The sequence below is a fragment of the Merops nubicus genome, unplaced genomic scaffold (genome assembly GCF_000691845.1).
Source record: "Merops nubicus isolate BGI_N331 unplaced genomic scaffold, ASM69184v1 scaffold3967, whole genome shotgun sequence".
NCBI classification, from domain to species: Eukaryota; Metazoa; Chordata; class Aves; order Coraciiformes; family Meropidae; genus Merops; species Merops nubicus.
The window spans coordinates 36,555-53,315 of NW_008619427.1; the positions used below are offsets into that span (position 1 = coordinate 36,555).

At 42.6% G+C, this 16,761-nt stretch overlaps 1 protein-coding gene across 1 annotated transcript in view; it reads right to left on the reverse strand.

The window, feature by feature from the left end:
- Positions 1 to 16,761, reverse strand: part of NPSR1 (neuropeptide S receptor 1) — a 57,022-nt gene that overhangs the window by 19,300 nt on the left and 20,961 nt on the right. The window contains 1 exon segment of the mRNA XM_008943773.1: positions 147 to 250. Coding sequence (XP_008942021.1) covers positions 147 to 250 — 104 coding nt within the window.

Consider the following 16,761-nt stretch of genomic DNA (forward strand, 5'->3'; position numbering starts at 1 on the left):
CCATGAAGTCTCCAGTGTAACGCCAAATGATGTCAGCTTCTGATGGTCGAAAAAAGTCTCTGGAGCATTTTTTCTTGGAGTTTGTTGCTGTGGGGACACAAAGCCACATGAGCTTGGGCACAGAGGAGAGCAGGAGGTTTCTGTACCTGGAAGTAGCGAACGACTCTGCAGACGATGTCAGGAGCCATGAAGTCTCCAGTGTAACGCCAAATGATGTCAGTCATTATGTTTATGAGGCCCGTGAATGAATCTGCAAAGGAAATTAACTGAAGAAGTAGGAAAAGAAGCAAACACACAACTGCAGGTGGACCACGGAGGCAGGTATGACCAGCTGCCCCAGCTTTGAGGGCAGCCATGCCATGACCGGTCAGCCCAGGGTGCTAGAGCTGCTGGGAAACCCTCAGAAAACAATTTGTGTGTTTCTTTTCTTGTTCCCTTAACACAAGTCCACTCAGACCCATGAGGCAAGGTTCCTCTAAGCGTTGTACCCCACAGATGGTTTCTCATGAGCATGGCTTGCCACTGGCCTGGCTGGCATTCCAAATGGGACAGACGAGCTGCACCCTTCAAGTTCATTTTTCTCCTTATTGCTTCTAAGAGGACCTGAGGTGACCACTGAGATAACCACATCAGCCCTAAGCTGGGTACACGTCTTAGTCTAGACCTTCATCTGTCTCAAAGATGCCTAAAACTGAGATCAACTCCTCCTCAAGTAACAGTGTGGGTTTTGTGAGTAGAGGTCCATAAGCAAATCATCTGTGGGCATTCATCCCTTGTACACCTAAACATTTCAGGCTTGTCCTGAGAGACACGGAGGGGACTGCCTGGTGGACCTGAACCTGCAGCATGATGGGCTCACTCCCACCTCCTAGAAGTCCTCAGGTTTTCCATGAGGTGTGGATAAAATACAGCATTGGAAAGCTGCAGGTTAGTGTCTAAGTGCATCGGTTGTGACAAATATTGAACTATTTAATGTCAATTTTTTTTGTTCTTTTATTTCACTGTAAAGAAATATGTCTCCTGTGAGAGCACTCTGGGGTGATATCCAAATGTTAGAGTAAATTTTGTCAGGGTTTTCTTTGCCAACTTAATTATTTAATTTTTAATCCTGCCCTATCAGTTTAAAGTTAACCTTCTTCTGCCTGTACTTTTGCATTCACCACAACAAATACACCTCAGGCCATCTTTTCTTTCTGTAAGAAAAGCTAAGGAGATATTCCAGCCTTTGTTCTGCTGCTGATTGAGCGCTCACAGCGATGCGAGTTTTACAAGGGAACTGCAAATGCTGCTACTGCTGTTGTACACATGGATGAAACTGAATTTTTGTCTTTAAAACCAAGATAATAAAAAAGTTCTTTCTCTGTAGGACAGAGTGTTTTAAGTGCTGTTCATGGAAGAAAATGTGCATCAATCCAGCGTCGTGCCACTTCAAGTCACACAGCATGTTGCATGGATTACCACAAAGGGAGAAAGCAGGTTGGGAAAATATTTAGTGCAATTTGTGAGAACAAAAACAAGTCAGATCAAAACACACCTTCAATCCAGATCTTAAAAATTTCAAGTGGTGAGGTAAAATGATTTATTTTGATACTTCCATTTTACACATTCAAGTAGCCTCTCTAAAATTTACTGCGATGGAGACATCCTAACCCCCATATCAGAAGATTTTGGGTTGAAATGTACCTTGGAAACAAGATATTTCAGCAATTTCAAAACATTGTTTTGATCAGTAAACAGTTTGAACCAGTATTTCCAAACAGATAGGTATGGGTTTGGCAAAATGGGTTTCTTCTAAGTCCTTTGAAATCACAGAATTTCCAGATGCTTCTAGCTGGAAACTGAGATCTCAGTTCAATGCTTTAGAAGGAGCAACCTGTTTTGCTTCACTGGAAAACCAAGATTATTTTTTTCTGTGTCAGTAATCCTTTATCTCTTCTTTTTCTTCAATCTTTTACTTCCTTTACTTCTTCAAGGCTCAGCTCAAAATGAAATTAGAGCAGAAATATCGTTGCTGTTGCACGTTACTTTGTCTCCCTCCTTATGACTTTATCATTCAATTAATTCTGGCTTGCTATTTCCTCTCCTGGTGTTTCCCAACTCCATTTTCTCTCTCTTCTCTCTCCCCTTGCCTCCAGAGGGAGGCTGGGTCAGAGGTGACCTCCAGAATTCTCCTTCCACCAGCACTTCTCTGGTCTCTGCTTCCACAGCTGCCTAAGGCAGCAGAAAATCATGGTTTGAATGTTAAACATTGCTCATTGTTTAGAGTGATGGGGCAAGGGATGGTTGTTCCTCTGATGAATATAGTGGCTTCAAGACTTTAGTGGAAAGATTGTAGGTGTGTATAATTAAGGTGCTCTTCAGAGAAACCACAGAGTTGAAGTGTTTCAAAAAGTGAAACACATCCTCCAGCCCTGGTTCAAACCCAGCACTTCCCCTTTCCTCGCTTCTGAATTATTGATCCATAGTCTCTCTCTCTCCCCAGTAATGAAATATTCATTGTTTCAAAGTAATATACATCAATAGAGCTTCACCTCAGGGTATCCTCCAGCTTTTGATGGTCTGAGCATCCGCCAAGCAAGTGGTAAATGGGGGTTCAGCTTCCCTCCAGGGGAGGAGAACACGGGGGCTGCCCTCCCTCCTGCCCATCTCCATGCTCTCTAGAGGAAAGGGAGGGAGAAGGGAAGGCACCTCAGCTTTCTCCTCATTTCCCTGCTCTCACCACCACTTTGGCATCCCTTTCCAATGCATCAGGAGAGCGCTTGGGAGGTGCATCCTGCAGGTGAGGGGTGAGGTGGGCCCATGTCCTGCTGGTCTCCAAGATGCAGAGCTGCCTGCTGGGTCTAAGGAATTTGGGCAGGCCCAGAAGACCACTACCAGCATAAGCCCACACCAGCTTTCAAATATGCATTGGGAGTGTGTTTTTTTAACCTGTGGATGGTCCCCGTTTCACTGGCTCATGTGGTGGAGAAGCCACAGAGGAATGAGTTTGTCCTCCAGCTGCTGCTCAACTCAGAGGTGCTTTCCAGGGGTGCCCCTCGTGCACCCCACACCACATAGCTTCCAGCCAGTGCTCAGGCTGAGGAACCATGAGGAGGTTTGCTTGGCTGAAGCAGACCTCTCCCTGCAAATACACAGTGTGGATATCAGCTCCATCTTCATCACGCCACGTGTCTCTTCCTGCTACAGAGCACTACCCACCAACACAGCTCTAGCCCTGAGTACTTCAGGAGCTTGAAAGACAACCCCAAACCATCTTTCCCTTGAAAGCCTTCGAGTTGAGGCTTTTCAGGTGACTGTGGAGGCTTTTAAGCCAGGACATCTGCAGCTAGAGCAGGTTGCTCAGAGCCCCATCCCATCTGGCCATTTCTTTCTTTGTGGCCACCCCCCTCCAGTGTCACAAGTACCTGTTGCAAACCCTTATTAGTGATTTAGACAATGAATGTGCTGCTCATTATTCTGTTATCTTACTGCTCATCACAGCCAGCAATAGACTTCACATTTTTCACACCTTCACAACATTGCCTTAGCCTACAAGTCCTTGTCAGGAGATGTTCTAAACCTTGGTGTCCTCGTCACTGCTGGTATCCTCACTGCTCCTTACTGAGCTAGTGGCTTGCATCTTAGATACTTATGTTCTTTCACTGATGAGTGTTCCTGGGCCACATGGCACCAAGCTTGTTCCTAAAAACAGTGCTATCAACCTTCACTCAAAACTGTGTGAACTTGTCACTGCCACTGCTTTCTTAATACTCTTACTTTTTTTTACCAAGAAGTTATGTGTCTATGGTGGTTTTATGTCTGCATTGCTAGGCAACTGTATGGCTCATTTAATACCTCAGAAAAAATAGGCAGAAAATCAATTAATGACATATATTCTCTTTTGACAGAAAATAAAAATATCAGCAAAAGTTAGTGTGTGGCTTTTAACATAAGCCAAATGTATACTCCTAAAATGATGCAGAGAAAATATTTCCTCATTGAAGTTTGACCTGGCAGTGCTGGGTTAACAGCTGGACTCGATGATCTTGAAGGTCTCTGCATCTGAGCAGAGGAACAGGAGGTGACTGCAGCATGTTGGGTGGTGGGTGCTGCCTCAGATGACTGATGAGCACAAAAATGTGAAAAACCACTGCCCTTGAAGGGACAAATCTGCACGTGGGCTTGTTGCTGGGAGTGAGACAAATTTTTGTGGCGAAAAACCCTCCACAGAGATAGAAGTCCATTACAGAAAACAAATGGAGGTAATTAGTGATCTGGCATGGGAATAGAGATAGGTTACAACTGCCTCAGTGAATCTGTTCCTAGAAATTCATTGGCTCCATGGCATTGCCAAAGGGACATGCCTTGTGCAGACTTCAGGATATTTCTTTTGCTACAACTAAGGAGGTTAAGACAAAAATCTGTGCTAGCCAGTCTGCAAGAAATTATCTCTATCATTTGATTATTAGTACTGACACAACGCTTCCCTTAAGACACTTACCCTCAAAATGCTGGAAGTCTTTTCTGTCAGAAGTGGAGAGCAGATTGCTGGTGAAGCTGAGCTGGCTTAACAGGCTCCACACGTCATCTCAGCTGCAGTGTGATCATTTTTTTCCCCTGATGAGAACAATCCTATTAAGTTGGATGTGTTGATCCATGACTTTTTGGTGAAGCAGCCTCCTCCTGAAGTTTCTTCCCTCTTTTCATGTGGCTTACGGAGCGTTTCCATTTAACCAGGGATGTTTTGTTCTGCTTTTTTGACGGCACCAACCTGCACTGAAGGCACTGCAGCAGGAGCAATGCTTTGTGAGGCAGTGGGTGTGAGTTCCTCCTCAGGACTGAACACTTCACATGGCTCTTTTGGGGTTTTTTTTGGACCTCACCATGTGCATTCCCATCACCTACCACTCCCCGGAGAGCACATCCTCTGGAAGCATCAGAAGCAGCAGTTTGCTAACACCCACCTCCAATGGAGTGGTAGACTCTTAAAACCAAAACCACCATCACGACCCTGTTACAGCAACAAGGTCCTTGTCCATGTGCACACCCATGAGCACTTTGCTGTGGTGCTTTTGCTGGAGCACACATGGATAACACTCTTGTGTGTTATCCTTGAAGCCTGGCAGCCTAGAGTAGAACACAAAGTGTAATGGATGAAATGAAACCCATCTGAAAGTTCTCAAGAGAAAACCTGCTCAGTTCCTCTGTTAAAGCTACATGGATTTGTTTTTTTTTCCCAGTGGTAGAAGTGATGATGCTTTTCTCTTTCTCACTTGTAGGAAGGGACAGGAAATTTTGTTGCCCTGGGTGAGCATTTTATTTATTTATTGCATTTCTTACACTTCTGCTCTGAGGTCCTTCTCCTCCTCAGATGCAGCAGGTCCTGTTAGGTTAGATGTTGTAAAGGGTGGATGCTTCTGAGGCTCCAGCCTTACTCCAGAGCCCAAAGAAGCATGTACAATATTAACCTTATAAGAGAACTGGAGAGCAGGTCCCTAGGGATCCAACTTCAAGTTCCCCTTAGTGGGGATGTGTGGGGGCAGATGAAGTTGATAGTAATTCTTAATGCTGGGACAAAGTTCCCATTTGCCATCTTCTGCTGCTTAGACATAGATGGGACCATGGTGTACTAGACCAAACAGCATTTTGGGTACGTAGCTGCTCAGTGGGAAGTTCTGTGTACAGAGAGAGGGAGACTGGCCTCAGTTAGTGTAAATGCAGAAGATAAGCTCCTATGGGTCACCTTGTCTTACCTACACACTGGAAAACAAGGAGATGTCTTCTCAAAGGACATAGAAATCACACTATTTGTAATTAATTTCTTTTTCCATCAGTGGTGCCTGTACTCCCAGAAGAATTTTCCAGAAGAAATTTACATTCCAATATACCACAAATCAAACAAATGCATTTTAATTCTGCCCTTCCCCAACATCTTGTACATAGTTTCTTTCATCATTTCCTCTGAATTCCCCTTACTTATTGGCAACTCTTTACCTCAAATATTTTAAGGACTGCATGCTCATATCTCTGTCACAACAGGAGCATGATTATTCTCATTGAAAAAATGTGGAATAACTTGGGAATATTGTCTGTTGGGGTAGATCAGGCATTCTGGTCATTATAGTCACTGAATAATTGCACTTCTTCCAATCCTGTCTTACTAGGCTCAGCTATTGTTGAGGTAGATACTTTAGTCTAAGTAGGAATGGTAAGAATAAAGCCTTCTTTCCTCCCTCACAGCAAACCATAAATCAGATTCCCATGATGCTCAAGCAGCAATATTGCACACTGCAGCTCAATTTTTGTCCAACCTGAGGCTTGCAATTACAGAACAGTAGAAGAATGTTCATTCCCATTATTTTTTTTTTACCAGATTTGTTCCCTCTGCTGTTTGCTGATAGCATGAACAAAAGTACACTGGTAGGATTCATTGGAGAATTGCCTTGTAAAACTACCACGTGGAAAAGGCAACGCATGCAAATGTATGCTGAGCTGCTTTCCATTACATATACTGCAACATCAGAAAAGGCTGAAAGTTTTATTACACATGATTTGGATCTCAGTCCTACAATTAGGCTGAACTTGGCCAAAATGGCCTTCTAAGCATGTGATCTTAGTAGAACAAATAAATCTCTTTAGCGCCATAGGTGATATCTTTGATCTGAACTCCATAAATCCTGTTAAACCTTTGTAAGCATTTGGTAACCAGCTAGACAATGGTGTTAAAGGAAGAATCTCAGCACAGAAAACCTGCAAAAGGTGCATGTGAGTCATACAGATCAGCAGGTGAGGAAGCACAGCATGAAAATGCTGGGTACGTTATCCTCCAGCCCTTTGGGAAGGTGGAATAAAGTGTTCTATTGTCGGTGGCACAAAGACAATCTAACTCAAGATAATAAGTAAATATCACTGCTTTAATATGCAAGAAGGGAGTAGAAAAAAATCCCTCATGTAGTTTTTTCTTTCAGTGCTTTTTAGTGCACGCAAAGGCTCTTCCCAGCATAATTCCCATTCGATTGCAATTAGAAATGCTGCAGTACAGATGATGGACTAAAAGGTGTTAATGATGTATTTGTACATCTAGTGGCAAAAGTTTAAAGTCATGCCTTTTAACGGAAGCTAATGAGATCCTAAACGATGTTTCTGAGGAAAGCACAATTATTATGGCCATGCTGCTGGCAGCACTGTGCTCCTGCAAGCCTGTCTCTCAGCGTTTCCCACCAGCATACAAAGAAGCCAGGTAGAGAAAACTGCACGCTTGCCTTAATTTATCAACAGAAGTCAAATAGAGTAACTGTAAAATATGTGTCCCCTCTGTCAGATGACAATCCTGCTTGTACTTTCAGCAGGGAATCGAGCAGGAATCCATATAATTTAAAGGCAACATGTTTTCCAAGCAATTCGGTAAGAAATCCACTTCCCCCCTTAATGCTGAAATGTGGGGCCCAAGGGATTCTACAGCTTGGCTGCCAAGAACCTTTTTATTAAAAACAAAACCAAACGTAGCACAACTGTCATTAGGATTTGAATGTCTGAAACGGGCTGAAGGTAGGAAAAACATAATCAGTCCTTCAGGACCACGGAACAATTCTGTAGCTGTCAAAACAAGAATTAAGCCTTCCTATAAATCAACATAAATTGACACAGCAAGAGCCGACTGCTGTCGATGTTAGAAACGCATAGATGGGTCCGTTGGCTGCTGAGTGGAGCTACAAAGCATATTCAGGGTTACCTCTGGGGCACAGGAAAGGTTATCAAAATATCAGCTATCCTAATGTCTGCTTTTGCTCTGGGGCCCCAAAGAAAACCCCAAGCTCACCTCTTGCCCTTCATGCTCCCTGTGCCGCGCCGTGTGCTATGATAGGAATATCAAACCAATTGTTTTTCTTGCACTCTGCCTTCTCCAAAAATGGGTTATTTTGAAAAAAAAAAACTCATTTAGGAGAAGTGACATTAAACAGGACCAAAGTTTTGCCAGACAGACGTAGAGATGCTGCTGCTCAGCTCTCCCGAAGCACGTTACTAGTATAAATAAGGGTGTGCCTGTGCCACCCATGACACTGGGTCAGTGGGCTGTGACACAGCATGGACCTGGTACACCAGATGTTTGTTGCTGTGGCCACCTCAGACCTCTTGAAGTGCTGGGGTTAAACCCCCAGCCTGGAATCTGGGTTGGCGTATGGATGATGTCCACAACCAGGCAGGAAAGACCTTCCTGATTGGTTTCTCACCTGCCTAGCCTTGGATGGGAACCAATTAGGAGGTCACCATCAGGTCCTTTAGCACTGACATCAGGTGTCCTCCCTCTAAGGTTAACAGCATAAAGACTGGCTCTGCCTGTAGTGGATATATGTAGGTTTTCCAGTTACTGGAAGGGTTCTCCAGCTATCCACTGTGGGCACCAGTGATGGTGGGACACCAGTATGGTTGGGAGCAGAGGTAGGATTGCATCAGAAATAATGGCACTGTTTTATGGTCATGGCTATGCAGTTGGAATTGGGCTAGTCACCTGGTTCCTTGGTTGGTTTGCTCCTGTCTTCACTGTGTCTTGCACTGTGAGTAAATATATCAACCTTTTCATTCCTCTGATGGTCGGCCACCTCGTATCCCTCATGTATGATTTGGAATTGGAGGGAGGGGTGTGAGCTGTTTGGTGCTTATTGATGATCAGATCATCCCTTTTGGGGTATATGGTCAGCAAAAGACCTCTCTGATAGTGCTGGCTGTGCATACTCCTTCCCTGGGGTCCCAAAAAGTTCAGCCTGAGACCAGTATGAGGGCACAGAGAACCCCTGAGATCTGCACAGAGCTTTGCTAAAATGGAGTCCAAATTTCCAACCAAAATCCAAATCAAGAGTCTTTGGATGAGATGTGATTTTGGGTTTGAGGACTAAGCCAGCCAGCAGCTGCATTGAGATTACAACCCTGGTCCAAACCTGAACCATGGCATGACAAAATCATAAAGAAAATCAGTTTTTTCAAGATGTCTGTCTTCTCTTCCTGACCAAAAAGGTCTGGATATCTTTGAGATTAATAACAAGGTATTTTGGGTTTCCCTGCAGGTAATTCAGTGAGATTGATGAGTGTGAAAACTGAGTGTGAGAACAACAGCTCTCATTTAAAGGTAAAATCGTTTCACTTGTGCCTTTTCCACATCCTCTCAGTCAGTATCCTCTCAAATTTCTTCTGAAATGGGAATGTCTTCTGAAATAGCAAATTCATATGAACTTTTGTCTTTATTTACAATTCACACCAAAAATATAACTCTGTGGGAATATCTTCATGCGGAGCAAAGTGTCTTTCTCCACTTTTGGAGCAAGGAACAGTCAACCAAGAAGGGATGTGAATATTTTTAGCAGCCTCTTGGGAGAAATAGAGAACATAAGCCACAGACTGTATAAATGCTGCAAGCAGATCAATTTATAACATCAGTGTCTTTTCAAGAACGTTTTCTGCAAAAGCATAAAAAATGCATTGTGGAAACATTGTTTGCTGAAAACAACCCTAACCTGCCAAAGCACTTATTTGAAATTGTATTTGATATACTAATGAGTGGGTGTTTAAGGATTTGGAAGTACAATCCAAAATGAACAAAGCCATTTTGCAAGAGTAGATAGTCCGTTCGTTTGTGACATTTCAAGATGATTAAATTAATCCAGAGCAGGAGCAAAACATTTTGTTTGTGACATTATCTGCATGCAGAGAGGTCCAATAAAAGAACTCAAACCCATTTCCTTTCCCACATCCTTTCAAATTCACATTATTATAAACCATGTAAGTGAAGCATGAAGTTATTTAAAAGCATACCTGCAAAGGGTATGGGTTGGGAAGCTCTGCTTTGTTTTTCTGATGGATCTTGTTGAATCAATTGTTTCCAGTCTGTTTGTATTAGCTGGGTAGAGCGCTCCCAAAAATGCAATTGTGTATTGTAATTTCACTTTGATCACATGCCTTGTGTTTCCCAAGCAGCCTTCTAGAAAATACAGCAGTAATGGGATGCGGCGCTGGATATTGAACTGCTTGCAAACCGCTCGGGCAGCTCATAAAAACATTATTAAAAGGCAAATGCCCTTTGTGCTCATAACTCCTCAAGTAGGCGAGCTGAAGTGCTGTAATACTTGTAATGCAGGGTAATATTCTGAGCTGTGCTCTGCTGGAGTTAGTGCTGTGGCTTCCCAGCTGACAGCCTGTGCTCTCCTGTCAGTCACTGGGTTGATTTGACTCTGACTCTCCCTCCAGTTCAAGAAGTGTCTAAGTGTGGTTTGCAGGGAAGCCAAATGACTGACAGACAGCACAAATATTTTTCCTGGACTTGTTTTCTACCTCCTACAGAAGGAACCTCCTCAGGACACGCTGAAGCATCTCCCTGTTGCCAGTGAGTGTCCTCTTCCCAAACTGGGGAGGCTCTGGAGATGCCCAGTCCTATGAAGGTGCTCTAGCTCACCTGCTAATGTGAGTCTTTCCTAAAAATTTGGGGCTCTGGGAGAGCTGTGAAAGCCACAGAGGCAAAGAGAGCTTTCTGTGCCCATGTTCTAAGAGTGCTTTACTTGGTAAAATGTGCTATTTATCCTTTTTATCCTTTTTTTTTTTGCAAGGATTCACGTGGAAAAGATGAGGTGAGATGGGCACAAGTTACTCCTGAAGAGATTCTCATTAAACCTCTTGTCTACTTTGCCTGCATCTGTTGTAAACTAAACATTCACTTTATACTGACTACAGGGTCCAGGTTTTGTAGCCTAAGAATTCCTTCTGTAACTCCCAGTTATAAACCATGCAGAATTTGTTGGAATACCTAAAACCTTCACACAGACACCAGCGGAGGGAGTATCAGATTGTTAACATATTTATTTCTTCTGTTGGCCTCAAGTTCTTTATCTCAAATAAAGTTCCCTCTATTGGCATATGATTTTGACCCAAAAGATGATTATTTTTTTCCATTTTGGTGTATTACTAGACTATATTTTCCCTCTCAAAATAAGTAAACTGTACTGCTTTCTTTTCCTCCTTAAATACACCAGCTGCTCCATGCAGCCTGCCTTTGGAGATGGGATGCACTTACAGTAAGCCAGCTTCAGAGAGCAACATGTGTTTTTAGTGCCATTGCTGACAGAAAATCCATACCTGAGGTAGCATATGCTCACATTCATCTGCCCCAGACACAGCACAAAACACTTTCATGCTGATTTCAACCACTTGTTTGCTCCGAGGCCTCAAAAGATGGCCAAGATTGAACCTGTCTCACCCACTCTACAACCAGGTCCTTGTTATCTGAGGTGCTACATGCCCATAAAACTCAAAACTTCTGTTTGAACAATTTTTTTTTTCTGTAGAAGAGACAATAAACTCTTTTGAGAAACAACTGAGGGGTGAAAAAGGTCCTATATTTTGAACAAACCCAGTTGGTTCATTTCTTGCATGAAAGGCAATTTGGGCATTTGGGAGGTACTTGATGAAAACCATGTCTGTGGTGTTCCAGCTAAGCTCTAAGTACTACCCTGCCCATGCAGGGAGACTTGAAGACAGTCTTCACTTACAGCCAGATTGCAAAGGTGTGGGACTCACTCCTGATCTGTTTAAGAAGCTTCAGTGTTTGAGAGAGGTAAGATTTTTGCAGCATAATATTATGAGAAGCCCCTTTCAGAATAACTAGGTTGACGTGCAACTCTGGTGGCTGACACTTATTAATATTAGATTAGACACTTCTGCAGAGCAAAGATTTCAGGTGGGTAGTTTTATTGCTGTGTTGTCTTTTGTGCATTAAAATTTCATGAGGATTTCTGACTCGGAGCAATCAGATTTGCCACTAATAACTCTTTGGCACAAAGAAACTTATTTGATGGCTCCTGGGGAGTTTGAGGATCACGGTGCTGTAACAACTCATCAGAGAAGGTGATTAGAGATTGGGAATTCATATGTTGCATGAATGGATCAGTGCTGTGGTATAATTTTCATGGGTCCCATGCAGGCAGTACTTAAGCTCAGCATTTCCAGGCTTGCTGTGTGCCTGCAAGTGCTTCTGCCAGGAAAATCCAGGAGGCCCAATTTGAATTGACTCTGTAAATGAAAGGTGGAAGAGGTGACGTGGTATCCTCCTCTTAGAGTGATGAACAAAACACTCAGAAGACCCTTCATTTCCAGGGTTATCTGTCCTCAAAAGTGGTGATACTGGATTCCATATTAGGGTTGACAGAAAAAGCCACTTTTGCTTCTCAGCCCTTTTAGAGGTCATGTGCTACTGACATCCCTGAGCAATGCTCCATGGCCTTGCAGCTCTTGAGTAACAACTTTAAATAAGAGAGAAGTTCCCCTTGAATTTTAAATATTTTATGTGTTTCATTAAAATAAAGGAGACTGAGCAACCTTTCTTGTATTTCAGTTCACTTACCAGATATCACTGGAGAGACAATTTCCTAGTGAGCAGGATGAAATGATGCTATTTAATACACCTTAAATTGTTTTTCTGGGCTTTGTAATAACATAGGGACATGGTTTAGTGGTGGACTTGGGCAGCGTTAGGTTTATGGTCGGACTCAATAATCTCACAGGTCTTTTTCCACCTAGATGATTCTATAGCAGTAACTCCAGAAATCCTGCAGCACATTAGAAAACCAGTGTTTGTACAACCCTTGTCTCTGTAACATGGGAAAGCTATTTTTCTAAGAAGGCTTTCCAGCCCTCCCACATGTGGCACCAGTTCCTGGTTTTCTCCCTGCCTGTGCGAGCTGGAAGTGAAAAATGGGTAGAAATCAGTTCTTCCATTCAAGGCTAGAAAATACCCATCCACAGAAGATCATCTTAAGAGATGTGTTGCTCATCTCCATAGTTAAGGTTTTGCTAAGAAACCAGTAGATAAAAAGCTGTCCCAGCACATCCTGTGGATGGGATCTGATTTTGGTGGTTAACAGTATTTCTTCAGTTCATAAATGACTTTGTAAAAATATTTGCACACGCACACATGAAATACTATTTGTTTGTTTGTTTATTTATTTTAGGAAATAATTAAACTTCTCTTTTTGTCAGGGTTTCTCCATGTTCCTACAGCTTCAAAGCAAAGTCTTTCTTCATGCTCAGAACCCCCTGTTCCCACTTCTGGTCTGTAGGCTTCTGTCATCTTTGGACGCTGTTTTGTCTGTGATTCTCTTTTGCTGGTTTACAATGAAAGCACAAACATCTTGCAAGACAAACAGCTTCTGTTCATTGTCAGAAACCTCTGAATCTATGAAATGAGTGTGATCAACCAACCACTTCTGCTTTTCAGTATTGTTATCACTGTTGCTTAAGAAGCAGCAAAAAGTCTGACTTGGAAGTGAACAAATTCCATCCTATCTTGGCTATTCCTATTCTCCTTCAGCAAGTCATAGAATCCTTTAGGTTGGAAGAGACTTTTAAGAAGTCTTCAGCCTTCTCACTTTCTTTCTACTGCCTAACTTGATAGGAGTGGAGAAATATATGACTTACCTGCAGGTTTCTTTTGGAGTTCAAAGTTTGGGCTGTGGAGCTTAACTACCTCAGTGTAACCACCTCAATTTGTAGCTGGGATTTGTTGGGGTTTAAAATTATTTGCTTTTGTGTATATAAATGTGTGCAGAAATAGAATGAGCTGCTAAAATGCATCTCTATTCACACTGCATCCCCCAGCAATACCAGGTTGTTCTTTCCATTAATGCAGCAGGGCACAGCAGTTATCTGCACTGCAAAGGTTCCCTAATGGAGCTGTTGTGTTAATGCACAGCTTTGGAATAACATTTGTCACTTAAGCTACACTGGTTTTGGTTTGTTTTTTTTTTTTTTTCCAGAGCCTACTTGAATAAATTGTTTTTTGGGCAGAGCCCAGAAAAATTTGGACAAATTCCAGATGGCTATTTAGAAACAGAGCTAAGCACAAAAGAAATAATCATGTGTTTTCCATCAGGTAACATGTTGATAATGCTTTGCTGCACTGAAAAATAAATAAATAAAAAGCACTGAGAAACATTTTCTCTGGAAAACTTTGCATTTGCAGATGGGTTTTGAGTCAGAGCCTTCCGAGGTCTGACTGAGCTAGTGGAAGATTAGGTTCTTAGTTGTCAAAGGCAAATAGTAATCCTGACATATTTGGTGACGTATGAGCACTGGGGGGATTTATATCAACTTTAGGGATCTAAATTAGGAATAGAATCCTTCTGTGCAAGTCAGTGAAACTTCAAGGCAGCTCAAGTGTTTCATTCTATTGGCTATAAATGGAGCACAGGGCCAGTGACTTCATATCTTACCTACCTACAGTGAGGTGCCTAAAATAGATGACATGAATAATCCCTAAAATGAATAGCAGTGTGCAAGAATGCAATCATGAAACTTAATCCAATTATCTCTGTGACAGTTATATCCCATTCTGCTTCCCAGGACTGATGTCGAGCTGTGTGCTGTCTTTAGACCTACTTCTGTACAAATGGCAAAGAGCCAAGGGAGCATTTTCCCTCCATCCTCCCTGCTAATTAATGATGCTGTATAAAAGGGAAGGTGTAATGCTCTGAGGGACAGGAACTTCCTTCAGGTGAATAAAGTCACAGAGTAAAACCCCTTTTGCTCCCAGACCTGCAAATGTGGCTTGTCACCAAAGTGCTCAGCCACCCAGCTCTAAGAAAAAGGTGTCTGAAGAGATCTGCTTAATTCACATTTTACCAGGCTAACAAGAAAAGGCACCAAGAGAAGAATTTTGTTCTTCTTTTTGTAATTTCTTTTACATGCTGCCTGGTCACTGGCACAGGTGACCAGCTCTCTTTGCATTTTTGTCTTGGAGCCTTCAAAAGTGCTGCAGTCAGCCAGGCAAACCTTTCTAATCTCCACAGAGCCCTCCTGGTCTCAGCAGAGCTGTGGTGGCGCAGTGATTTAGTTGCACAGTGCAGGTCTTGGCACAGGGTTAGAGAAATTGCATTGAAGGTGAAAGGGGTGAAAAAAAGCTTCTAGGAAAAGCTGTCTGAAAGGAAAGGCTTTCATTTTAGTCACACAGATGTCTAGTCAGGAAAAGCATTTGTATGCAGAGATCTGAAACCATGACAGCCCCTTTTAAAAGAATAGGAATGGTAAATGTGGATCTCATGTGTGGAAATCTGTAGGTGGGTAAGCAGAATCAAGTTTAGGCTGTGTGTACACCTACTGAAATGAGAAGACAGTGCTTTTGTATAAAGATAGGGCATCTAATGTCTATTCATCATTTTTTAATCCTTTCAGAAATTAACTACCCAGGAAAAGCAAACAGAGCAACTGATTCCATCGTGGTTTGAAAAATGTATGATCTGGGATGAATTTTGGGATATAGGATTGTCACAAGATGTTCCACTAATATTAATGGGCTCGAGTTGTGTCAGGGGAGGTTTAGATTGGATATTAGGAAGAATTTCTTTATTGAAGGAGTGGTGAGGTGTTGGCCCAGGCTACCCAGGGAGGTGGTGGAGTCACCATCCCTGGAGAGGTTCAAAAACTTGTAGACATGGCACTTGGGGCCATGGTTTAGTGGTCATGGGAGTGTTGGGTGATGGTTGGACTTGATGATCTCAGAGGTTTTTTCCAACCTTGATGATTCTATTATTTCCATTGTGGGAGTGTCCAGGGGCTCAAGCCTTAGGGCTGGCATTCACAGGCACTCCTGGATGAATTAGGAGCAGAAGTGTGGTGCCTACTCATGATTTTAAACACATATACTCTGCAAGGGAATGATCCTAGTGTCCTGTATTGAATACTTATAGGCATACTGTAGCTAGGGCTTTTTTCTGCTTTAGAAGCAGGGGGATTTGTAAACTAAAGCCTATTAAGTCCCTGAAGGTTATATAAGGAAAGACTCAAATTATTTGCACAGGAATCTACATCTTTACTGAAAATATGTTGTGTCTTCACAAAACAAAAATTGAAGATTTATCAGGGAGTGTAGTGTTAGGATGAGGAGTAAGTTTCAAACTGAAGGAGGGTAGATTTAGAGTAGATATAAGGAAGAAATTCTTTATTGTGAGGGTGGTGAGCCCCTGGCCCAGGTTGCCCAGAGAGGTGGTAGAAGCCCCAGCCCTGGAACCATTCCAGGTCAGGTAGGATGAGGCTCTGAGGAACCTGCTCTAGCTGCAGATGTCCCTGCTGACTGCAGGGGGGTTGAAACTAGATGATCTTTAAGGTCATTTCTAATCTAAACCATTCCATGATTCTATTATTCTATCATTTCTCTGTCTGGAGAGTGTTACACTGACTGAGATGCAGATGAAATGAGGTCATCTCATCTTTGTTGCTAATTCTCAGGGTCCCAGGTGGTCCTTTGCAATGTGGAAAAAAAACAAACACAAAACCACATCACCATACCCTACACTGAAATTGGTACTGAAGCTATGGGCAAGTGAAGTGGTACAGTTTATATTCCTAGGCACTTTGAAAATCCCACTCTGAGTACTTATGGATGAGGAAAACACAAATTTTCCCCTTTTGGAACAATTTAATCCAGTATTTAGATGCTGTATATTGAGGAAAGAAGAGTTTTGATTGCTTTTTTCATGAGTTCTCCTTCCTGTGAGGACCTCAGCTCTACATATGGAGCTCTGCTGCAGAATGGGCTTTTTTTTGCAACCTGTAAGGGATCTGAAGACCCTCAAGACAGTTGCTCAGAGACAATTGGCTGAAAAATCCTTGTTTAAGGATGTCTGCCTAGGTTGTGATTGCATTAATTACAAACCCTAAATCGTGGACATCTTGTTCCTACCTTTGAAGAATTAAGGCTATAGAAATCACAGTAATTACAGGGTTTTGAGGTGGATGACCATTCCT